The 26,455-nt window shown below is 41.7% G+C and overlaps 2 protein-coding genes across 5 annotated transcripts in view; both read left to right on the top strand.

Annotated features, from left to right (window-relative positions):
* The first annotated feature begins 704 nt into the window (after positions 1-704).
* park7 (parkinson protein 7) lies at positions 705-6,034 on the top strand. The gene is made up of 6 exons (XM_035632300.2): positions 705-920; positions 1,443-1,544; positions 2,494-2,553; positions 3,385-3,454; positions 5,084-5,170; positions 5,529-6,034. The coding sequence occupies exons 1-6, from the start codon at positions 834-836 to the stop codon at positions 5,687-5,689; spliced, it is 567 nt and encodes a 188-aa protein (XP_035488193.1). The 5' UTR covers positions 705-833; the 3' UTR covers positions 5,690-6,034.
* Positions 6,035-6,250: 216 nt separating this feature from the next.
* The window catches only part of kcnab2a (potassium voltage-gated channel subfamily A regulatory beta subunit 2a), a 68,103-nt gene continuing 47,898 nt past the window's right edge, over positions 6,251-26,455 (top strand). The window contains exons 1-2 of one of the 4 annotated variants that reach the window (XM_035631107.2): positions 6,291-6,375; positions 12,322-12,385. The gene's annotated coding sequence lies outside the window, so the exon portion shown is untranslated. Of the gene's footprint in view, positions 6,376-12,321; positions 12,386-25,268; positions 25,421-26,455 lie in introns of those variants that run through there. The other 3 variants (XM_035631109.2, XM_035631108.2, XM_047332749.1) reach the window with 3 other exon arrangements.

Genomic DNA, 26,455 nt, shown 5'->3' with positions numbered 1-26,455 from the left:
ACATTTTCTTTTTTTTTTGTCCATTGTCATCTCTGTACTCATTTTTGTAAATTGATGTTGTTGTAAAGAATGAAAAAGAAAAGGTAACCAGCCCTTACCGCTTTCAATATGGATGACTAACAACCACGATGGCGGCCTCCCGCCGTCTTGCAGCAGCGAAACTTGTCGGTGTTTATCGTTTATCTGTCACGTGTCGTGTTCAGGTAATGTCGCTCAGGCTGCCGAACATCAAACTGTGTTCAAAGGAAACTTGAAACAAGAGATCGAGACCATGAACCCCTCAGGAACATGTTTACTGACGTTTATAAGCTAATTCAGAAGTAGAGTCATTTTCTCATGGACTTTATAAACTGTTTACACGGACTTGTTTTTGGAACCAGATCAATTGTCCCCTGCTGGTCATTTAAGAGACTTACAGGTACCAGGCACTTCCGCATTGGCTTCACTTTCCGGACCACGTGACCACGTCCATTCGGGATGCTTTTATTTTGAAATTACATTTCAGAATATCGTCTAAGAAGTGACTCCAGTCTACTATCAATCTAAAGTGGAACTTGTCTGTGGAATGTCTCCTCGTAATATCAACATGAAATAAAAAAAACTGATCAATGACATTGAGTTCATCATTTGATTTTAATTGATTTTGTCTTCATTCCTGTTCATTACGTTGGTTTTATTGTGAAATAAGTCCTTGCGCGCTATTACCGTAATGCCCGCACGTAACTCCAAACAACGTGTGGTCTAGTTTGACAGTGTTGTGGAAGTGGAGCCTGGGGTCGACTGCAGTAAGTCGTCGTGTCTGCACCTGGTAGTGGCATAACTGCAGTCTCGCCATGGGGAAGACGGCCTTAGTGATCCTGTCGAAAGGAGCAGAGGAGATGGAGACTGTTATTCCCGTGGACATCATGCGCAGAGCCGGGGTCTGTAAACTCGTCTGCGAGCTTTCGTGACGTGCGCTACGTGTTAGCAGTTAGCGAGCTAATGGTGGTGGTGGCACAGACCAGCATCACCTAGCCAGCTAGCTTCAGTCAGAAGCATCAAGCCCCTTCGAGTCAGACCACATCACTTGTCCCATGACTGTGATGTTTCATTAGCTTTGTGAAGAAAACTGTTACCGTATAAGCGGTGTTTGTAACGAGCTAACATGAATCAGTATGCTAACAGCTGAACTAACAGGACCAGTGGTTATTACCTCTTGACCTTTTACAGTTTCTGATATTTGCTGGAGTTCAACAAGTTATCTGGTGAACTGTTGACCGACCCATAACCTTTCAAAGTGAGTGCGGCCAGAGGCGAAGTTAAATGTCAAACGTCCACCGTCGTCATTGGATAGCTTTCAAAATAAAAGACTATATGCAGACATGAGGCGAATGTCGTGCACCAATTTTGATGCTGTGTGTTGTTGTTGTTGTTTTTTATTTATCACCCACCCAAACCCGTAGATTTCAGTTACGGTTGCGGGACTGACCAGCAAAGAGCCAGTTCAGTGCAGCAGAAACGTGGTCATCTGTCCTGATGCCAGCCTGGAGGACGCCCGCAAAAAGGTTGGTCACAGTAACTGCAGCTGAATGCAAAGGTTTGGGCAGAACAGGGCCAATTCAATATATAATGTGATACATATGTATTATAACCCCTGCAGCAAACAGATGTAAAATGAGCCTTTCTTCAGACGTTACTTTTTATTTCTTGATTTAATGATTAAATTGTCATTGTGGCATGTGCACAAGTTTTGGCACACTACTAAGTCAGTATTGAGTAACCCCCACCACCCTCTCTTCGCCAACTGTTAGACATAGGAGTGGAAATATTTTATTTTTGGGTTGTGTTGCAGCCAGAGGCACAGGATAAGAGGGAAATATCAGCAAATCTGGGGTGCAAATGTAATTCAAGCATTCTAGAGAAAAACTGAAACTGAAAAGAGACTTGCACCATGATTCAAAGCAAACCTCTAAAAACGTCAAGAAACACAAACTGAAGATTTTGGAAAAGCCCAAACAGTCCCCTGACATGAACCTTATTGAAAACCTGTGGGGGTTCATCCTGAACATGAGGAGGAGCCTTTAAAATGTCTCAGACTTCGAGGTGATTTACTGCAGGAGTGGGTGAAAATACATAAAACAAGAATAGAAAGATTCTTAACTGGTACAGGAATAATTTACAAGCTGTCATACAGTATCTACCCATTTAAATTAGGGCATACATTTAATGTCTCTTTACCGCAGGGGTTGCATTTAATTCCTTTCAATGCATTAATCAACACATATACTGTATATATAATTGACATTGATGTTTGTCACACAACCATACCTTCCATCATTGACATTACACGTTAGCCTAAAGCTGGGCTTAATATTTCAAAGGCAAATGAAGTAGACGGGTTTTTATTGTATGCGTATGTTCAGTTTGATTAGCTCCATCAGCCAAATAAATGATGACTATTGTTATGTAATGTAAAACCTTGTAGGACTCCATTTATCACGGTCTGTTTCCCAGGGCCCTTATGATGTGGTGCTTCTGCCTGGAGGTATGCCAGGGGCCCAGAATCTGGCAGAGGTGAGAAATACTCAGACAAACTGCATCTAAATGAATCTGTCTCTTCATATTTTGGACTATTGGTCATACAAAACAGAACATCTGAAGTCACATTGGGCTGTGGGGGGGATTATAACTCTCACTGTCTCTCTATATATTTTATAGACAAAATGAATAAATAAAAATCATTTAAAAAATAGATTTGTTAAAAACATTTATTGAAAAAAACAGAAAACTTCTCTGTAACACGAAATATGCAACTAAATAAGTAACAATCAAAGTAGAAGCTCAGACAAAACACAAATACTATCTGAAATCAAAAGGTTGTTTTCAAGTACAGGTTCCTTTTCCTCAAAGCAAGAAGCTGATTGTGAGAACATGTTGTCAGGCCTGTAACATTTTATTTTACTGTCTGGATACATTTTGGATTTGGATTTTCTGCCTTTTTTATTCTAACATATATAATTATAACTGAAATGTTCTTGTTTTTGACTTTTGATTGAATAAAACAAGACATTTCAGCTACTTTTCTCTGTGTTATATGTTGATTAATAAATTACGACCTCTGGGTGCGTTCTGGAATAAGCTACAGCTCTATGTGACCCTTAATATTATCAGCGAGTACAGACACTGGATAAATGATCGAGGTGATCTGGCAAACACCGTGTTTTAGTTTCTTTATGATATCGTAATAAATATGCGGCTGTATTGAAACTGCGATGGGTTAATGTTGACGTTTTCAAAACATTGGCAGTTTTTTTTTATGACTACAGTGAAGCCAGCATAAACACTGTGCCATCACATAACCTGCAAATGACTTGCAGTGTATCTGTTTTCTGTGCTCTCTTGCAGTCTCCTGCTGTGAAGGAGGTGTTGCAGGAACAAGATGGCAGGAAAGGCCTGATAGCAGCCATCTGTGCAGGTACAGTTTGTGAAAACAGACCCAAATCATAATTATGCACCCTCTGATAGTGATGAAGATAGTGATGCATTCCTATGGGTTAAAGTTTGACTATGACTTGATCTAAAATTTGACCATCATGTAAGTAGATGCAAATAACCAGAGCAACACAGTGCAGTTTACATCGATTTCTTGCTGTGTAACATTTTTTATAAGCTATTGAGCAATAAACAATAGTTAAATACTTAAAAATAAATATTAAATACTAATAAACAATACATTTATTCCATATCAAATCAAACCAGTTTGACACATTGGTGATATTTACTTCCACGTGACCAGCAGATATATCCCGGTAAGTGGGATTTCGATTTGCTCGCAACTGTAATTAAAGATCTTGAATGGATGAAAGAAAAAAATATATTTTTGTTCCAGGATGTGCCCTCAAAAGTGTTTACCACACACATTAACCACATTTTGAAAAACGTTCAAGGTTAACAGGCATCATGCCTTATTAATTCATGACCACCCCCCCCCCCCCTTTACCATTTGAAATGAGAATGTGTGGGTTTGATTAATAACTGTCCCCGAATGACCCCCACAAGCACTGACATTTATTTGACAGCCTCTGTATGCAGAGAAAAGGACACTGGAAGGACATCATGAATAGGTCAGGGGACCAATGCGGCAAAGTGGATTGAAGGCTGTCCTAGAAAAATTACTGAAATACTCACAGGAATATATAGTTTAATGAACCTGCCAGCAAGAGGTCCAGTTGCAAGACTTATTATTTTGCTCGAGCATGAAAATGATCTTGAAAGGGGAAAGAGGTCTGTTCAAAAACAACTTGATTGAAAAACTGTTCAATAATAGGTGCAAAAAGAAAGAAATAAAGCAGGATCTGTTAACCATTGTATATTTGTTTTTGAGGTCATATTTCTTGTGAAAAGATGATGGAAAGATGGTCTTTATCACCCTTCTCTCCATCACTGACTCTGGTTCTGCCAGACCGGCGTCCTTTGGGTGGGGACCGTTTGTAACAGGAGTAGCTTGGCTTTAACTGGCAGTATGCTGCTCAGCCAGGGGAAAGTGTAATCTTTAGACAGCACTGGAAGGCAGCCAAGGAGCTTAATCAATAACTTTCTATTTATTAACAGTTTTTGTAAGAGCTCACTGCAGTGCTGGGATGCTACCAAAGTTAATGCAGCAGTAATGTCTTCAGCCTCTCCTTTTTTTTCTGTCTTTTTGTTCAATGTGGTGCAGAGTCTTTGGGGAGAGGCTGAAACTGTGTACTGCATGTGCGTATTCTTAGACACAATGGCACAGTCGAGGGCACCTTTAGGTCATAACGTTGTCGTCACATGTTTTCACACTCAAGTCATTAGTCATGCTAAGTGCAAACACTAAAGTCAAGCGCCCCATTTTTCTGCATTTTGAATTTCTTTCTGTTTTATATTTTGTCTTTAGCATTTAGGGAGAGATTTGATGACCCAGTATTTCAAACAATTTTACCCTTGGCTCCCATAACCTGTTTTAAACTGCATGAAGATGGAAACTTGGACTGACACAGGCAAAAGAACATTTTCTGAAGTGTCACTTTATAAGTGGTGGCTATAAAATGAACCTTTTAACAGCGCCCCCCTTCTACAGGTCCCACTGCACTGCTGGCACATGGCATTGGCTTCGGCAGCACAGTCACTACACATCCTGGCATGAAGGAGAAGATGATGGCTGGAGGTAAAAAAAACCAAAAACATTCTTGCAAGCATTGGGCTGGAAATGTGTTTAAATATACAGCTAGTGGCTTAAACATTTGCTGCTGTAACTGAGTTGCTAAAAAAATTGTAATTAGTAGTAAAGGGCAGCAGATGGTGCTGTAATGGCTCTTTCTTATTTCTTATAGAAAATCATGTCTCAATGCAGCAGTGGAGGGGCACAACTCAGAGCTGAAAGCAAATGCTAGAATTTGACAGAACATATTAGAACTGGGTCAATTGAAATAGTGATAGATTGTCTATGAGTAATGGCTTGTGGCTCTCATATTGGGATTCTACTTATGGTATTGGCCTTTGTATTGTTTTTCTCTTTCTTTCAGACCACTATAAATATTCAGAGGCTCGAGTACAGAAGGACGGCCATTACATCACCAGCCGTGGACCAGGAACCAGCTTCGAGTTTGCCCTGACAATCGTAGAGGAACTTATGGGCGCCGAGGCGGCAGCTCAAGTCAGGGCTCCTCTCATTATGAAAGACTGAGTGTTGCTGTGTTCACTTTACATCCTGCAGGTAGCACTGCCTGTTATACCAGCTTGCTCACTACTGAGACAGCAAATCCAGCGTAGCTGGTGCAAAGTCACTAGTGACAAATCCCTCTCCCCCGGGGATCATAAGGGGTATATCTGTTCTGACAGAATACTGTATTTCTTAGTCTGCAAGGAAAAGGTGCCCTCGTGAAGTTAACACTGAAACACAATATAAATAAAAACTGGACATGGTTTCCAAATGTAATTTTGTTTGATTGTACTGTAGTCTTTGCACAAATTGCTTGCTCATTATCCTGACTGCTTTATTGTTTCACTTGCCATTAAAACCTGGATGTGATGAATGTGTTTGTGTCACTCTCACTGTATATTAATACTGGAGGTCACTGTGTCTTGTTTTCACATGCCTGCAGTGGTTTTTGACGCCTAAATATAGGCTGCATCATGTAATGTATCGTGAGCGCTGCTGAAGAACGCGGGAAGCGGAATCCGAATAGATTGGCGGGTGGCCTGACCAATGAGAAGCCTCGGCCTGGCTGCAGTTGTATTACAGTTGACCAATCGCGGCGCGCCCGGGCCCAGGTGGGCGGCGCCTTGATGTAGCGCGTGGTGGTTGTGTCAGAGCAACAGAACCCCAGACGGTCCTCGCAGTCAGAGAGGAAGAGACGGATTTGGACAAAGGTAAGAGACTGGGAAGTGTTGTGTGGGCAAAATTCACTTTTAACCAACGACCGTGGTGCTCAGACATTGATCTAATGTCGCTAAAATACGCCAATGTCCGCTATTTAATGTTGGCAAAGCAGTTAATCACGGCAACTAGCTACTGACGGCATCGAAGTGTACATGAGATTGAGACGTTAGCGCCACGGGCAAGTGGTAGTTACACCACAGAGAGAGTGGGTGTTTGGAAGTAGTCATTATATTTTTGACTGGTCTGTTGCGAAGTATGCGGAGTGGTGAGCCTGAAGTTTTTGCTGCGATTCCGGGCTAAAAGAAACTGACACGAGCGTCTGAAATGGACCGGTGCCGAGTTCTGGCGTTATAGCCCGACGTCACGCTCCTCTTCTTATACTTGATAGTTCAAATATGCGCCGAGACAAGAGCACATGTGAACAGTAGTGACTTATCACCGAGAGATCCAGTCTGCAGATGGGACCCGACATGGAGCCTGTCGGTCCCTGAAGCTCTCCATCCTCAGCAGTCAGACTGTGGTGCATTCACTGACTGTAGGTAATACAGTGCGTCAGCGGAGGCCAGGTTCATTCCTCCTCCAGCCCGTGTCAGACACGTGAAGTGACAATATCATCATCTAAAAAACAAAACATGGATAGCATTGTTTTGTGATTCATAGATGGAACACGAACACTGGGGATGTGGCAATATCGAGGTTGAGATCACGTTGATGCAGACAATAGCTGTCATTAGAATGACTTGTCTCCATAAAGATATGTATTATTAATTTAACAGAGTATACCTGAGCCTGGTGCAGCATTTTGCATTTTGGCTTCAGCATAAACGTGTCCTCCGCAACACCACGCCTGTCAAGATTGTATGCTCATCATTTTTGTCGGTTAAAGACTTAAAGCAGGAAGAACGAGGGGTGTTAATCATCATCACCACCTCTTTTCACTTGACACAGGCGGGAAATGCAGCGCAAGGTCTTTTCTGGTACAGGCAGCCTTGTCAATTTGCTGGGAAACCACCTCTTAGTCATTTCATTGCAAAGCGATACAGAACCACAGCAAGTCGGGGGGTCACTTTCAAAGTATCTGTATAGGAGGGCAAACTGAAGTGAGCCAAAAAAAAGACTGCGAGGTTCTGTTCCCATTGCATTGCATCGACAGAGCATTGTTTTCTCTTAGCATCACATCAAAATCAAAATCACGAGTGAGCACCTGTGTATGACTATTACTTCTGGGTGCACTATAAAGGTTGGGGCTAGTTGTTTGTCCTATTCTAACATTCTAGACGGGGCTATGTCTGTCATGTTGAGGCAACATCACTGCATATTGTGCCTGAGCTGAAATGGGTTTTTTTCTGGCGTTCAAAATAAAGCACTCGTCTTTTTTTCCCTCCCACTCCCCTGGAAGACAAACATCAGTGTTTGAGTGTAGTGTCTCGATGACAGTTGTATGGCCGGCTCATTAATGCTACGTTTTTTAGTTGGATATTTCTGGAACGTTAACATTTTTGCGCTGTTGCACATAACATGTTAGAATTATTCTGCTTGAGCAGCTGTACAGTAAAGAGCTGGAGGCTTGACTCCCTATTTCTGGATGGGGCAGAGGAGGGAGTGGTGGGGGGAAGGGTAAGACTGAAGTCACTGTGACTGAGTCATTGGTTTAGCTAATGATGCAATTAGAGTGCTGCACTTTGCATCTCCTGATTACATCCCGTACTTGCGTTGGCCTGCAGACTGTGAACGCTCGGGTTTTTCTTGCCTGAGTTGCTACAGCAGATTTCATAAGGTAGCAGACAGTTGGGATTTTGTCAAACATCAACATCTTTTTTTGTGTCATCAGGTATGAATGATTAGGTTGTTTTTTTTCCTTTCTTTCGATCTGAGGCACTTAACCTAATGTGGAATTAGCTCTAAGTGATTGGACAATATGGAACCACTCTAAGTCAGGGCTTTCTATTCTGAACCTTCAAATAAATTATATTTCACCTAAAATCTGGCTGTAAAGTTTGAAAGATTAACTTTCTCAACATATTCATGTGCATCAATGTGTACAGTAGTATAACGCAATGTTGATTATGCTCTTCAAATGATTGCTAGAGCTCTCCAATTGATTCATCTGGGGAGGCTTTGTTTGCAAGAAACATGTTTTTAAAAATGCTGTGATGGGCATCAGCAAATATATCAAGTACAGAATTAATTTGAGTTAGTTCATTTTTAAAATATGATAAAGATGTCAAGGTAATTGCATAGATATTTTAGACTTTTATCTAGAACAGTTTTTCAAATTTCAAAAGGTTAATGAGAAACGCTGAACTCTGCAGTACAGTTACACTTATCACTGACTCTGTTATTATGTTGTCTACACAGCTCTTGTTATTAGTGTTTCAATAAACAAAATAGGGCTCCAGGGCTATGTGAGGACAAACACACAAGCTTGATCTTAATGGATTTACATGTATGTTTTTATGTATTAGTAGGAGCCACATGCCAGGTCGGTATTTATACTGACTGCTTTAGGGTAGTGGAATGTTTTTCAGATGTGACTGATACACATCAAATACTGGCGGGTTTCTGCATTGTATTCTGCTTAGGTCAAGCGCAGTTAGCAGAACTAACTAGGTCAAATCTGCACAGGTACAAAAGAGGATACCCAACCAAAAGAGGAATAATGTTACCCTATTCAGCTTGTTTGTTATTTTGAAAAATGTGTACATGTGTTTCTCCTGTAGAGACAAGTGCAGATAAGGGGTGGCTCACATTCCGTCAGTCCTGGAATGATTAGTTATCACATCATTCATAATTTCTGATGTCAAGATAACGGATCCACTTGAGATCCACACTTATGGTTCTTCTGAAGCTGAAGCCAATATTTGCTATCAATTATGCCAGCTTCACCTATATACATAAACATATATTTTCACAAGCGTATAGCCAATCGCTGGTTTAAAATGACGTGACACTGATACGTTTTGGAGTATATCTAAGGTTGTATTTCTATGGCATAATCACTGTCAGGTCTGAACATATGAGACCTGAGACTAGCTCAAGGCTTTTCCCTCACGTGTATAGAATATATGAAGCTTCTCTGTTTTTTCCAAAACTTTAAACCATCTCTGGAAGCTTAAGGACCATTATGGAATCCCCTTGCATTTTAGAAATCTGGTTGCTCCAAAAGTAATTGTGTCAGTCACGTAGTTTGCAACAATTGCTTAAAACTATCCCACCAGTCTTAAGGATAATATTTGAACTGTGCCCAACACATCATGCTGATTTAATTTCTTTCAACTATCTTTCAATTTCAGGACAAGAGTTTTAAATACAGAAAGTGTAATGTGTGTTCTCCATTTGAGTTGAAATAGCAATTTGTCCTTCTGTATGTGAGGGACTGCAGATTGTGTATTGTCTGTCTTTACACCCAATGACCTTGATCAGGCATAGTCAAATGCAGAGAAAGGAAAGGTGGTTGGAGCAGGAAGATGTGGGTTAACATTAATGGACTGATTTGTTTCCCAAACTGCCCACAGTGCCCAGCGGGTATTGAGAAGGGCAAATACTCCCTTTTACATGCAGACTACATGTTTTTTGCATTAGGCATACACAGCACACAGTCAACCCTGACACTCTTCTGTGTGAATGTGGAGTCGGGAGGAGGGACATTTTTGAGCGCCATGTTTGGGGATGTGTTTATGGGTGTCTGTGCACACTGGATTTTCACTGGAGTTCATGGTCATCTTTTTCTATGAGGCTCCAACTTGCAGAAATCCATTTAGTTCAAGCAGAAAATTCAGGGGCACACCTTAAATCGGCCTGCAACGCAATTATCCACATTTTTGCCCATTATAACTGTATATTTCTGATAAACGCTTTGGTAATGAATACACTACTTACAGCAATTACAATGTGCTGTGTTATTTTAAGTTCACTATGTCACAATTTAATGAGGAAAAAGGGTCAGTGGTTAGTTTTGCCATTGTTGAGTGAGACGTTAGCAGGGATCAATCCAAAAAAAAGAAAAGAATCTGACAGATTTTTAATTTCTTTTTCTGGCCAAGTCATTTTCCCCTTCTATCTTTCCAGAGGAAACTTTTTTTCCCGCCATGCAGTTGCTTCCCATAGGTCTTCATGTAAAAAGGTGGATAGTGTGTGCAATCTGGAGCCCTGCCATCAGACTGTCTGGCGGACACCGCGCCATGCTTGGTGTCATGATTTGAGGAGCGAGCTGTGGAGCTGCAGTCTGGTTGAAAGCAGAAGTTGGAGATGCTGTGACTGAGCCCAGTAAAAAGGGCCAGGGACAGTGGTGCGCAACAGTGAAGCTGTAGCTGTCCCCTCAGGCTCTGGGCAAACACACACACAAACACATACACACACAGGGCAAGTCAAATCCATTAACACAAATGTAAAGGAAACCGATCTGAGCATCACATTGAAAGCAAACAAATTACCATAGTGATAGACCACATCTAAGAATATAATTTCTTAGAAGTGGAAGTGCTAGGGTGGAGAGTGAGAAATCTATGCCACACATGATTACTGTTGTCTCTGCTGACTGTGTCTAATTAGATAAGTTTAGACTGTTTAAAACTGGCTGCTCTTCATGTCTGCCTGTGTGACACCTTTCTAAAATCTCTCACCTATGCGCTAATCGCACCTGTCCACTGGTACCATATCCTTTCCTCAGTGAGAAATGCATGATGGGACTTATGTGTTCCATTTAAGAAACAGCATTTTGGCCAGCGCCATCTTGGTTTGAAGGAGCGGGGCGTGGGCCTGACTGAGAGCTCGTCCACTGCACGTCCACCTTCACCTGCAAGTTGAACTACATGGACCATGATTTACAAAGTGAACATCATGCTGTATTGAAGAAGAATTGAAACTAGAGATTGAAAACCACAAACTCCTTCGGAAGATGTTTACTGACGTAATAAATTAAGTGAGAAGTAGGGTCATTTTCTCATAGACCTCTATAGAAACTTGCTTCTCTTTGCAACCGATCTTCTGAGTGTTAGGGGTTTAGGGAAAATCGGTAAATTGTAGCATCTACCGACATGTGAGGTGCTTAGGAGACATCTGTAAATTGTAGCTATACAGAAAATGACCTTGGAGGGAGAATTACTTCCTCTAAACTGCACGGGTCTGCATGCAATTCTCAGCCTGTTGGGAACGCTCATGGTATATATTATCAAGTCATTTATTATCATTATGATTAGTATGAATATAATTATTGGCAAGAAATCCACTCCGCAACTTCTGCATGCAGCTGAAATTGCTCAGTCATGAACAGACCTGGACCTTGGAGAAAGAAACCATACTGTGCATAGACCAATATTACATTCTGCCGTAATAGGACTTGGGATCAGTGTTAACTCGAAGCTTGGTTACACTATGCAGCCAGTAACTTTGAGCCACTTTCATTGGAAACCACAGATCTCTCCGTACAAGGGAGGGCTGTCATGTCATTGGTTTTAAAATGAACACAAATGCTTTTTGCATGCTCTCCTCTGCCCCCCCCCCCCCTCTCTTTCACCATTACAGCTCACTCTGATTCACTTCATGCATGCTTTCTTGCATGCTGACAGTGCAAAGGGAGGTGTGTGCTTGTATTTGTGTGTATGGGAAGGAGGGAGGGGCATTTCCTTTAATCCATCTGCTCTGCTCTGTGACTCTCCAAGCTCACACATTTATTCCGTCTCTTCGCTCTGTCTGTCTTTCTTTCTTACCCCAGTGTTCCCATTCCTCTCTCTGTTTGTCTCGTGTCACTTTTCCCCCTTGTCTTTCTGTATTCGTGTCTTTCTCATGTCAGACATACATGTTCATCTCACTCAGGCATATAGTCTTGGTCGCACAGGATCTCCTTCACCGGTCTCATACCATTCCACATCTCTCTCCTCTCTCTCTCCTCCTGTTCAACCTCTTGGATTCCGCCTGCTGCTGCTCCTCCATCACAGCCACTGTGTTCTGCATTTACTCCTGGGTTCTGCTCACTGCGTCAGGAATCAGCAGCACACTGAGGTGGGTGTTTTTTTAAGCGCATCGTCGCTAGGTCTGAGGCTACATCGCTCTCTATCTCTCACCACTCTCTCTTCCTGCCTCCCTTCACACTTCACTCTGTCAATGACAGTTGGGTTGATCGCGCTGGTCTGCTCCTACGGGGGAGCAAACGCTGTACTATCTGTATGCGGCAGCATTTAACATTGTCACACACTATGCTAGCGAGGTAGCATATCTACCTCTCCAGATCATCCGGTCTCAGAGCTGTCAGTACGGTCCATAGTGCTGCTGCTGCTGCTGCATTGAAAACCGTCTTTGCATACCTTATTATACTGGCATGTATCTTGCTCTCCCTCTGCTGTATCTGCTCCGTTACACTCCCCTGTCTGAATGTCTTGTCATGTTTAATGCATGCCCTGTCCCTTTGAGTTCTTCCCAGTTACTCAGATATGCTCTGGGATTTATAAAGAACCACCTTAAAATAGCCACAGTGAAAGACATGGTTGCAGACTTTGTGCAAAAATACAAGCTCGCAATTCACACAGGAGGTTTGATTCCCCTCACCTTACCTGCCCCGCTGCTGCTGCTGCAGTAGATCCAACTGTTGCAGTCGCCACAGCCAGCAACACCCTGGGGTGAGGCTCTAACTGTTGTTATGTCAGTGTTGTCATGTGTGCTGCTGAGAGGTTGTGACAGTCATCTGTGCCTGACTGAATGTGTTACTGTGTCATTTAAATGTGTGTGTGTGTGTGTGTGTGTGTGTGTGTGTGTGTGTGTGTGTGTTTGTGTGTTTGTGTGTTTGTGTGTGTGTGTGTGTGTGTGTGTGTGTGTGTGTGTGTGTGTGTGTGTGTGTGTGTGTGTGTGTTCATGCCGATGCTGATTGTGGTGGAACTAGTATCTCTGCATGCCTATGTTCGCTTGCACGTGTGTGTGTGTGTTAGTGTTCGTGTTTGTGTGCTTGTGTGCATGCACACTTTTGTACACAGTGTTTGTCTTTTCCTGGGCTCTGGTCCAAGAAGAAAGCCCAGGAGAGGCTGGTTGCAGGGGTTCAGTTTGGTGCAATAAGCTGTTGAATGTTCTGTGAAGAGCAGAAATAGGCAGGTTCATGTGCCGGTGTGTCCTTTCACTGGGCTGGTACATCGCAGAGAAGCTCAGCTTTTTCACATGTAGGAAATACATTTGTCCTTGAGTAGACTAAGGGAGTAAGGTTGCTGCTGTTAATACAAACCTATGATTTGTATCAGACAGGCTTATGACGGGACAGACTTTAGTGCACGAACAGTAATATGGATTTGATCTCATTATTGTATTTACCTTGCGCTTCAGGCAAAGGCACCGACGAGACCCAGCAAACAATACTTTGAACAATGCTTCAAACAGAATCCCCTCAAAGAAATGTGTGTAACATCCAGTTACAACAGAAAAAAGGCTTATTACTCTGGGAAATGCAGCTTTGATTCAATGTCATTCCTTATACTTGTTGATGTTAAAAACAAAAGGGATACTACGACTGTCAAAATCTGAACATGACTCATCCCAATAAGAAACTAGAACATTTGTCTGCATTTTGTCGATCATAGTGTGATATTTTGACTTATATGGCCCAGTTTTTGTTGGTCATGGCACCATCATGTCTCCTCTTTCTGCATGTTATATACAAAAGATAATTTCTATATAACAGGGAAGATACCTGCGTGTTGTAAACGAGCGAGGTGGAGGATGGGACAGTTTATGTCTTGTGGAAACCAGTGTAGTTTGGCAGCATTTTGATTTTCTGTGAAATTCCTAATCCTGACACACACTACAAGCAGTTGACCAATCACAAAAGAGTCGGTCAGCTGACTAATCAGAGTTGACTGGGCTTTTTGGGAGCCGGTCCAAGAGCTAAAATGGAGCGTTTCAGAGAGAAGGTAAAAAAGAGGCACTGCTGCAATGTACGTATGAGACAAATGATGCATTATATAGTGTATATATAGAAATAGTATAACCCCAAATTGAAATGATGTACCTGTAAATCAGTAAAGGCAATTAAAATTACTTCAGCTCCAATCCATAGAAACATTTAACATGAGGAAAGTGTTTTGAAGGTGGGTTACACACATAATGTTTTGCCAGGTGCAGACAGCTACTATAGGTTACTGAAACGTAAAGATGCTCTGATTCCCATACCAGTATCGGAGGACAAACATGCTGAAAACGACTGATCGGGCATCGGCGAGTACGTAAATCTATTTACCGATGCGATACCACATCTTTTAAGTTGTTTCACACCAAAACTCAAATTTTCTCTTCCGTAAAATCACTTCACAAGCGAAAATGTCAGCAATTCATACTGGGTACTCTGACAAGTAAAACAGTGACGTGTACGTCTTTTATACTGTGACTGTGAAAGGTACAGACTAAAAGTATTTAGTTTCTAAACTGTGGCTGCACGTTAACAGTTTTTCAATTGATGATTTATTCCTAGATTTATTTAGTTTTGAAGTTGCGGTTGTGCTGTTTTATACTCTTACTGTACTGTTTAAAACTTTAAAGGTCTTTTAGTTTTATAAGCTCTGGCTGCACTTTAACAGCTATTTCAGAGAAGTCATTGTTGTTTATTCCTAGATTTATTTATTTGTGTTCTTTTTCAGCTATACTGTCAAACTTGATAATATAATAAATTCTATAGCATTCATTCTCTGTATGTACGTTCCTGTATGTCTTTCAACCTAGGCCAGGCTGTAGAAAAGTCACTTCCATACAGGGTTAGTAACCTACAGCTTTTAACAGCTTTTAAAAAAATCCACTGGTATTGGATTGGTACTTGTATCAGCTGATACACTAAGTTCAGGTATTGGAATCGGTATCGGGAAGGGGAAAATGGTATCGAAACATCTCTAGCATCCATATCACTAATCTAGGTCCTGTCTCTCTTCGGTTTTTACAGCTTGGTCTGCTGGATGCTCCACTCGGTCTGTTTCCTAAACTGAGCTCAGTTATCATTCTGCATTGGGATTTAGTGGTCTATCTAGATTCATTAGCCTTGTTTTGGAACTCCCAAGGGGCATAACCACACTCTGTGATAATTTTTCACACATTTGTTTTGCAGGTGTTTTTGTCCTCCTTCGCTCCCATATTTTTTATATATATATTTTTTTTGCATAAGAAAAAAGAAGGCGAGGGATTCTCATTTATATTGATATGGGCTGAACTGGGTAACAAGTTTCATGATATTCAAAATTTTCTACATTTCGGAGCAACGATTCCATTATCGATTCCATTATAAAAAACATAATTCCTCAATCAGCGTCTGACACGAACATAAAGGTTTCTGCCACAGTTTTGATTATTTCACATTTGTTTTTTTTTTGTCTGTCCTCTTCTCAGTAAGTGGAGAGTCTGGGTTGCATAGCTGATGTAAAGTGCTTCAAAATGTCTAATCTGAATAAACTACACCTACATAGTTTTTATGAGGCATAGTTTTTATGAGTGTTTCTCTTAACAAATGACAATGCGGTGTAACATCACGTGACGTGATGGAGGCCAGCAGAGAATGACAGTAAGGAAACTCACCCCAGTGACAGGTTGTGAAAGGACAAATATATATATTGTATACGACAAAATTAATCCAGCTAATAAAGAGCTTAATCTGCTTGGTTTAATGAGTGATTTCAGTGCAGGCGCACAGATGTACTGGAAGATGATAATCTGTCACCTAGGATATCAGCACTCAATATCGGCATGCACCGAAAGTAATCGCACTGGTACTTGGTCTTGAAAAAAAGTGGTATTTGGTGCATCCCTAGTTTTTGTTGATTGGTTCATCTATCCTAGATGAAAGATAAGAAGCTTCACCCATTTGGTTTTAGGCTGTGTAAAATGCCACGCCTAATGTTTTCCTTTTGAATGTATTATTTCATAAAGGATATTTGGTGTTGTCTGATTTTGGGGGGTGGCCCGCCTCTGCTATCAACAGCTGTCAGATTTTCAGCCCCAAAAGAAAATATTTCACATGTAAGCCAGGAAGAGTGACCTTCTCCTTAGAACTAAGCACGAACATCACAGGCTGAATAGCGCTGTAAGAATTCTCACACATACAAGCTACTTTTAGATCATACAGGTCAGTGTTGACACACAGCCGGGCACCTCTGATGATCCCTGATCTATCACAGATTCAGTGTGATCAACATGATTCATGTTGCAACGTTGTTTTTTTGTCCTGGCCTTTGTTTAATAATATGGTTTTTTTGGATGAATTGCAGCAACAAATGTTAAAAATTTAAATAAAAAAATACTTGAAATGACGCTTCAGTACGATGCCTGAGCTCCGTGTGGAATTTGTTTTGTCTCAATGCTTGACAGCTACATTAGTAAACTCCAACACTGTATTGCCTGCTTAGCATGCTTATCACCGACTTGCAGACATATTGTGCTAGCTGTTTATTTCATGCTAACATGATGCACCCCGGGCTAACTCACTTTGGTTTAGTTCAGTGCAATGTGCACAAATTAGTGTTGTGTGTTTCTTCTCTGTGCCTCCGTCTTTGGGGACATTAGGGAAAGTGTTAAGAAGCAGATGCCCTGGATGGTGGCTCTGCCTGTTCATTTTTCCGTATGTACGTTCCTTGCCCTGGCTCAGGCTATGTCTGTTCTGCTCCGGGGTCCTACAGCTATCCACAGCTCATGTGGGCTGGGCCAAATACTGACAAAAAAATAAGCTGTGGGCTGTCTCCATTTGGCAACTCCCAAATGAGTAATAATTCAGTAAAAAACACGTTGGGAGGAATCTAAGCCTGTTAGTTCTCACACATGACCAGGATGAAATGAGTGGGCACAAATCTTAAGTGATGAGATTAAGCACACGACAGTAAAGTTACATCATACAAACAAATCTTGTGCACAAATGAATGAAATGACTTCCCAGGTTTGTCAGTCCTAAGGTCTGTTAGTGGTGCAGTGAGAGGGCAGGGGTTAGCTGACCTGGCACATGGCTCTTAGACAGCGAGGAGAGGTTTGAATATGACGCTAAACGTTGACCACACATCAATTCAGTCCTGACATATAAACATATATAAGTCAAACTGGGTCCACCACAGAACTAGAACATGCTCGAAACTGGTTGATCTCTACACAGACCACATGCTAAAGTTAGTTTTAGTGTTTAAAATGCAAGAGAACCAGTATTCTTTTCCTTTTTTTTGCATATTGGAGCGTAGTTATAATTATTTAAATGTTTAAATGACTGTTGTTCCATGTTTATCACAGTTATGCAACATTTGTACTAACAATGCTGTTGGTATAAATTAGCCTGATGATGCCATCACAAAATGTGCACTTTATTTAATTAACATAAAGCCGAATACCAAAAAAAAAAAGCAGTAGAATACACTGGATTTTCTAGAGCTCAAGCAGGGAAAAGATCAAACGATGAAGGGGATGTCGTTATACAGGAGAGTTGTTCAGCAAATACCGTATGATAAAGTAGACTGAAGAGACAGTGATATGTACAAGGTTGAAAGACAGATGGACAGCACTCTAGGAGGCAGAGAGACTGTCTGCTGGAGACACAAACAGATACAACACTGATATAGGTACATATGCTCATTATTAGGGTCATACTTGTATTTGTGTCCCACTATTAGATTTTCTTGCTTTATTTGATATAAGATGCATGTTGTGATTTGGCGCCATGCAAATATGATTAAATTGGAAATAAAAAAGGATTATTCTTCAAAAAACACTTGGCTTTACTCAAAATGTACCTGTCTGCCGCACATCTTTTTAGCCCGTGTGATGCGCCATGTTATCCCCCTGTTACTAAAAGCCTAATCACTTGTGATTGTCAGCTCCCTCAGGCCAGAGCAGGAACCACCTACCGTGTTTCCGGTCAGCCCTGCTGTTGTTTTGAAGTGAAATGACCACTATATCAGTTAATTTAATCAGGGCTATGAAATAAAGTCCCACACCTGAATTCTTGGGAAGAAATCATAATTATATATAAGTAACAACTGAACTCAAGCAAACGCACACTCAACGGTACCGTGCTGCTGCTCATGGTATTTCACATCTTCACAGTCCCACACGCCGCCCACTGTTAGCCTCACGGATTACGAAGGTTAATGTTACAGTGCAGATGGCACATTGACTCACCGTAACACCTGGACACATTGCAGCGACACACAGGATCAAAACAAGTGCTACTGCCCTAACACACATAGAAGCCCTTCTCTTTTCAGAGCGTAGCTGCTGTTGCCTCGGGGATGCAGAAATCAGTCAGCAAACAAACACTTCTACACTGATTCCACAGTGATTTTCTGTGACATAGACTATGGGCAGGCCAACAGCATAGATGCGGACGTGAATAAACAGCATGACGTTAACCCTTTATGCCTCAGGAAACCTGCTACTATTCTCATGCTTGACCACGCATGTACTAAGGGTTTGTGTAGGTCGTCTGATGTAAAGCGAGTGTGTTTGTACAGAACAGAAAGAGGGAGACGAACAATTGGTGTCAATCTTCCCTCCGTCTACCCATAGAAACCTTAAAATAACTACTATGTTCAAAGCATGCTCAGATGGATCCATACACTACCATGCAGTCATTGTGTGGGCACTTGCATGTAGCCATTAAGTTTGTCCTACTTAGGACGGAAGGCTCAGTGTATTTTACTATATGCTTGCTCCACTGCAGCTACTCTGTTTTGCACACAGATTATGTTTGAAGCTAATTCTCTGCATCCACAATGCACAACAAAACAAGGCAGCGATTTGAGATACAGGAGTTTTGCGTATGCCGTAGGCCTGTCCAGTCATACTACATGTAGAGTAAAGCCGGGCTCGGACTAAAGGAGTTTTAAAAACCTGACCGGTTTTGAAATTGGCTTGCATCACGCAGGAGAGGAGAAACTTTGTAGAAATTCATCTCTCTAATCTCAAACATGCAATATCTACAAGATGAAAATAATGGCACATCACACACTTATGGATATCATTAAGATTATCGCGCCAGGGGTAGCGAGGCACGACCTTAAGTGACCTCTCTGACGCGATCTCATGAAGAAGAAGGTGCAAACAAAAAAATATGATGGACACTGGCATAGTGCCACAACTTGGTCTATTGGTAATAATGCTTTGCAGTGCTAAAAAATTAAATCAGAAGAAACGAGTCTGAATGAGAAGATGGTTGGGGAGACGTCAACCACGCACTTGTATACTGTAGTAGCTTGTTTTTCGCGGCCACCATTTCAAAAGGTCGTTATAATACCGTTTTGTGTTTGATTTTTATGGGGCCGCCCCAAAGATTCTGTGGACAGATCCGGAGGTTTAAGAAAGGCTCTGTAAACCCTTCACACTACCAGATAATCTGGGCAAAACATCATCACCGACCAAGGTTCCACAACAGATTTCTCCTGCGATCCTTTGCTCATTCATTTAGTTGCAGTGCTCTCAGGAGTTAAAAATATATATGAATGATGTGTCTACTTAGGAGCCACTACAAGGAACTGTGTTTTGCTGTAAAAGAGCAGCTGCACTAGTGTCCTGAGGTGGTGTGTGTGTGTGTGTGTGTGTGTGTGTGTGTGTGTGTGTGTGTGTGTGTGTGTGTGTGTGTGTGTGTGTGTGTGTGTGTGTGTGTGTGTGTGTGTGTGTGTGTGTGTGTGTGTGTGTGTGTGTGTGTGTGTGTGTGTGTGTGTGTGTGTGTGTGTGTGTGTGTGTGTGTATAAAGTGACCCTGCCAAGTCATCCATGAGTGAGTCAGATCTGCACACATGTATGTGATCAGAAGGATCATTTTATATAATGTTGGGGTTACAGTGATGATGGTGGTTAAAGGTGGACATAACGGTGACCGTCACTGTCTCACAGCTGATAACCACAGTCAAGGCCGCAACCTCCCTCAGCTGGCATTTAAAGTCTGTGAGAATCACACATACTATGTCAGACGAGAAGATTGTCTGTCCAAAATCTCTAGGTATGTAGATCTGTTAAATGTCATGTCTATGTTGAAATAAATATACAAGTAGTTTTATTGTTGTATTGGTTTGCCCTCTTACAGACATATTAAAAGAAAGAAATAATTCGTAGCAAATGTTGGAACAGAGGTTAACTGCATGAAAGACAAAATTCCAAGACAAGTAGTGTTTTTGTGGACTGCTAATTTACCTGCCCACAGAGCTAATGCATATAATTCATATAGGAGAAACTTTATTTCATGAATCTGCAGGCACTCGTTAACATGTACAGTATGTGCTTTGTGAGACTGAGTGTATTGGTCATCCTTGTCAACATTACCACACTGAGTGGGCAAAGTGGCCTGGTCTGTGTGAGTGAGGATTGTGGGTGTTCATACTGTATGTGTTACTTTGCAGTTTGTCACAATGCTTCACTTTAATCCTGTGACACAGGATTTTAGTATAAAATATTCTCATTTTACACACATTTATTGTCAGGGGGGATTGTTTGAATACACATATTCTGAAAACATGGTTTAATGAACCCTCTACTGGGCTAAATGTCACAGCATTGCCTTATATAGCCATGACTGTAATCACACCTCACAAATACTATTTTCCGTGATTTTTGTCATTTATTAGCTCACACACAGACACAGTTGGTCGGTACAGAAAGTGAAAGTTGGGGTAGCGAGAGAGCGAGGATGACATACAAGAAAGGTTTCCAGCCGGAGGATGTTGTGATCACATAGTCGCTTTTTGAACACCCTCGGCACAAGGACCACCACATCGCCAATTAACAGGCTGAAACTCAAAACCTCCAGCACAAAGTGGTGACGACGCTCTGCACTTGCTAAACAGAGGCTAGCCCGCACCACAGTTCAGAGAGAGTGGGGGGGGGGGGGCTGCTTTTCTTCTTCTTGTGCAATGCTCAACTATTTTAACACCATGGCAGGACTTGAAATGAGATGTGAGAAAGCACATTTGCAGCAGCATGAAATGCAAAAGTAAGTGCACCATCATGGCCACGGAAACATCACCCCCCCACCCCTCACACTTTCTCTGTTCGTCAGTGACCTTGCACTGGATGACACAGAGGGATAAGAAAAGCATGTCTTGTTACAATGAAGTGGCAGCAGGATGCTGTAAGGAGACCATGCAATTACGTAACGGTCACAGGCTTGATCTTGGGTTTTTCCTACATGCAGACACAGACCAAAACCCTTTAAGTGACAGTGTCGAATAAAAGCATTAAATATTTTTTATAAATATCTGTAGGTGACAGCCTTGTCTTCATACAGTGTTGTGTCACCATGGCTAAACACAGAACCGATGAAAATTGTGCAAAAAGCAGCATGTTTTAATATTTTATATTTGAAGTTGGTCCAACGTACTCCACTCTGGCAAAAAGCTCTTTTGTGGGTGCGTCTCAAACTGTGGAATTGAACACAAAAAGTTATTATTAGCCTTGTGCAATGTAAAGATGCTTGAGGACACGAGAAGAGAGGGCAGTGAAGGTCTGAGATGGAGTGAGACATGGGTGGGAGAAGTGATGCAGTGCTGTTTTGCACCACAGGGCCTCCCTGGACCGGCCTCCTCTCGAGTGCCTACTCAGCTTTTTTCCCCATAATGTCTGCTGCAGTCTTTTTCTTCTGCTCTCTCCTTTGCCTGAAAATTTAAAATGGGCAATGTCTCCCTCATACCCCCCTTCTTTTTTTTTTTCTTCTCCTGCTCCTCAGAAAGCGCGTGTTGGTTGTTAGTCGCCGTAGGCTGCTTCTCCCGGGGCCACTCAGACTCTGTTCAAGAGCCGCCGGCCACTTGCTGCATTTCTGCCAGATTTCATTGGAACTCTGGACCACGCTCACAATGTCAGTTAGAAACAGCATCTGTCAGTGTGGCATGGTAGCACTCTGAGAGAGAGAAGATCAAATCCTGTGTGCCTGGGGAATAAACTGCTCGCGTTATCAAGGGCTTGTATTTGAAGACATTCGTACGATGCATAAAAAAACCTTGTGAATTATTGAACAATCCATTTAAATGATTAGTGTGATTGTTCAAATGGAAAACCAGCAGCTGAAGCCGAGTATTGAACGTCCCTTATACTACAATGGCTCTGTGCCATCTGCACACACTTAGCCGACTACAAGAGGCTAAATCCAGCAGATAACTTAAATACCAACACCGGCGATAATGTCTGTGTTTATGGTTGCTGTTGCATCAACCCAGTAACCTCCCAGACAAACACAGTCCCTTTTCCTTCAGATGGGGCGATGGGCAGTGTTACTCCTCTCGCTGGTGTTTTTTGAGTATCTGGTGAACACATGAATACCTTTTTTTAACATTCAGATCCGTATATTGCATAATGTTACTGTTTAAAACAGGCATTTGCACTCACAGTTCAGGAAAGGCTTCACAGTTGAGAACATACTGGTGTTTTGAAGTGTATGTGGGGCGTGGTCTGAAAGCAAAACCTATCTAGGTTAGATAGTTTTTAGCATATGGTAAAAAAGGTCAGTCTAACACCGTGATCCAAACTAAAGCTTGGCGGACACTTGCAGTTTAAATACCACCTGCTAAGTGCAGGAATGTGAAGCCGGAACGAGACACAAACACTTCTTGACATCACACACTTGTCTCTGTGGTGCTGTTGAAGAAAAGAAAGATGGTTTCATATTTCTGCTGCAGTGTGCTCCTGGTTCACTGCAGCGTGTTCTCCCCCTGCAGTGCTCGCGAGGGCTTCATTTCAGCTTCGCAGGCCAAAGTGAGCAGTTCAGTCTACACAGCTGCTCTCGCCAACTAGTTTGTAGTGTTCCGACTCACTCTTTTTGCATTTCAAAAGGGTCTTCACTCGTGTTTGTAGTGGATAGTATTTCGGTTGCAGCTTCTGTAGCACCGTGTATTTAATGTAAGGGATAGAATATACGTCAGCACGAAGCCTATAGGAAATGTTGAACAAGGACATGCAGAGAGCTGATTCATCTCCATGCTGTCAGTTATACATGCAACCTGGGAACATACATCTCATTCTGTATACTAAGCAGGTATTATTTACCAAACTTAATGGGCATAGTGAATGTATTATTTATACTCAGGGTAAAATACCTGATCATGTTTTTGCCCCATTTTTCGAGGAACATCTAGAATTACTGGACAGTTTGAAAAGTAGTTAAATAAAAGTAGTTAGTAAAGCATTATCTGACAAATGGTTTTAAGATGTATATGGTTTCCAGAAATCTATAGAGAGGCACATGACCACACTTAGCTGTGGTGATGGGTCATTGTATTTGCATGGATATTGGACTTTAAGGACAAGGGTCTGATATAATTAGAAAATAAATTAAGAACCAGTAACTTATTCCTCGTGTAATGCCTGGTATTAGACCTTTGCAGTTGAGCTCTAATCTAAGTAGGCCCAGACACTGCAGCTGATGATGGGCACGGCTTAAAGTTTGATTATGATATGTGGTAAACCTCTGTGTAAACAGCTGCTTCCGCCTTAGAATTTAATGTTTTCTGACAGCAGAGCTCTCAGTTGCGCTTTTAACTTCTTTTAACTCGGGGAGGAGGATGTGTATCAGAAGTTTGCTTTATAAATAGGCTGTTTATGCAAATTGCTTCTAGTTCTTTTTTTTCTCTGCTGGCAGCCAGTGACCTGCACTGCTTCTGTAATCAAGGGCCCTCCACAGCTTAACAGAGAGCAGGCCGTTTAGAAAAACCACAAACTGTCGGCCAAACCAACACGGATTCACATCTTTCTCATCTCTACATGGTTTTGACTTGCATGCTTTGATGACTGTCACTGAAGAAGAAGAAGAGGAGATTCCGTCTGAATCCTCTTTGTAGCCTGACGGTTAACACGGTTTGCTTTTCTCTCTGTCTCTCTGCCTGACTGAACTCCCATGTAGGATATCCCCGGCAGTTCTCGTCTGTTAGCCCGTCTCCCACTTCCGCAGCCATCTGCTTGGCTCCGTGTGTGTTTTCTGCAGCTGCCAACATACTACACAACACCGCGCTGTGCTTTCCAGGCCAGCACTGCCTGCCTGCCTGCCTGCCTGCCTTGCTCACGTAAGCCCTGTCTCAAGAGGGAATTCACTCAGGCTGGGTGTAGGTGGATTTATGGATGGAGAGCAGGGAGAACAGCCTTTTGTGACTCAATTTTACATTTTGTTCAGAAGAGACGTGTGAGGTGTGTGAGACGACTTCATCTTCGACATGGCACCATCTTTCACTGTCCATCCATCCAGTCTTCCCTCTGAGCACTGCCTCTATCCTGCTGTAATGTAATAAGTCTATAGTTTTATATAAATAATATTATAGGTTGACTTGATCTTTGAAGCTGATATCAATATTTGACAGTTCCAAAAAATGTATCTAATGTATTTCGTATGTATAACAAATATATAATTATATATTATATTTATATATATAACATGAACAAATATTTTTGAAAATGATCCCTTTAACTCAATTATTAAAGAGTTGTGACCAAGATATGTATTGGTTTGTGATTTGAGATTGACATTTGATGTGTCAGGTGTTATTCTTGTGATAATTTATTGAAAATTTGGGCAACTTTTCGTGACCTTCTGTGTCAAGGGGATTACTCAGGATGTAATTCACTGAAGTACTTTTTATTTTGTCAGTGTCCGTATCTTTAGAGATGTTTAAAAGCCCAACACAACATGTGCATCGTCGGCAGGGATTAGGGAACAACACAGGTATTATATGTCTTTCTTTTTTGAGCAAATACAATGAACAGTGCACATTGCTGCGTGGTGTATTACAGTAGAGCAATTTGAAATGACATGTAAACATGCACTTAAAAAAAAGACATGCTTCAGGCCGTGTTCAGATCGACAAAATCAAAAACACAGGAGGCCGCCGCTGCATCTGTGTGGGCGTGTTGCTACCCGCTACAGGACACTAGTGAGGAGAGTAAATACGAACCAGGAAGTCAATTTTGAAGGCTCATCAGGCGAGTTTTTGATTCCTCTTTGTGACAAAAAAGGACCAGATGACAGTTTGGAAGTCATTGGAGGTTACAGGACTTTTTTTTAACAGCAACCATATTGTACATGTTTTATGGTGAACAGTTTTTAAATCGAGATCTTACTGGCTTCACACAGGTAGGTTGTATTCAAATAGCGCTTCTCCCTCCCACCTTTTCTTTGTACTTTCTTCTTTCTCTTTCTCTGTCGGCAGTTTTTAATCTGCAAAGTGCACCTTGGCTCATTAGTGCAGTAAATCTGCGCCCTCTAACTTGAGCCAGGATGAGTCTGTAATGTTCCGCATTGCTGCAGTCAGCAGTAGCAGCAGCAGCATCCTCTCCAACTGCAGCTCACTACAGGCATCTCTGTGAGACTGCTGCATAGCTCTACAATATGCTACGGTCCGTGTTCGGGTGTAAACACACTCGATTTGTGCAGGATCTGAATGAGCTGAAATAGACGATAACCTGCTACAATTAACTGCAGAGAGGGAGACAGAAGTAACCGGAGCCTAGTGGCCCCATATGGTAGTTTTCCTAATTTGTTCAACCATGGGCTAATTGGACAGGTCAGGTTGTACTCCACAAATATGGTGCAAATACTCAAAAGATTTTATTTTTAGTATTTACCAATACGTAACATTGTATTTGGTCAGCGGATGTTTATGTGATGTAATTTGTGTGATTCATGTCGGAACTGGAGCACAAATGGACTCAAATGCAGCAGTAGCTGTAACACAAGTTTGTACGAGTTGTACGGTCTGGCTGTTTAGGTGAATGTTATCGTGTCTGGTTTTGCTCCCGTAACTGACTTCTTCTTGGATTGGTATCATGTCCTCGCTGTGTAAAACTTGACTGCATCTGTAATTTCCGTGCTGCCAGCATTGGTGATAAAGCAACGCTTGATAGTTGTTAAGTTTAGTTGCCAAGTTTCTGGCCTCACTTACTGTTACATTACTGCCCATTAACTTTCTGCACAAATATTTAATTATTTATTTTACATAAGATTCAAGCTACCATAAATTATGGCTGCTCTCCTTCAGGTGCTTGTTCAGAACAGATGGTTCCCAAAACAAGTGGACACGTGATTGCCGAAAGACGATCAAAGCACAACATTTTTTCTATATGTATGTTAAACCTGTCCTTGCTCATGCTTAAATCAGTAAGAGTATCA

This window comes from Scophthalmus maximus, chromosome 6 (genome assembly GCF_022379125.1).
Source record: "Scophthalmus maximus strain ysfricsl-2021 chromosome 6, ASM2237912v1, whole genome shotgun sequence".
Lineage (NCBI taxonomy): Eukaryota > Metazoa > Chordata > Actinopteri > Pleuronectiformes > Scophthalmidae > Scophthalmus > Scophthalmus maximus.
This window is presented reverse-complemented; position numbering and strand designations above follow the sequence as displayed.

Bases quoted from the DNA above. Each gene is read 5' to 3' on its own strand.
- park7 (XM_035632300.2), top strand. From the start codon at position 834: ATGGGGAAGACGGCCTTAGTGATCCTGTCGAAAGGAGCAGAGGAGATG. The intron at 3,455-5,083 runs GTACAGTTTGTG...CCCCTTCTACAG, and splicing joins GATAGCAGCCATCTGTGCAG to GTCCCACTGCACTGCTGGCA. The intron at 5,171-5,528 runs GTAAAAAAAACC...TCTTTCTTTCAG, and splicing joins GGAGAAGATGATGGCTGGAG to ACCACTATAAATATTCAGAG.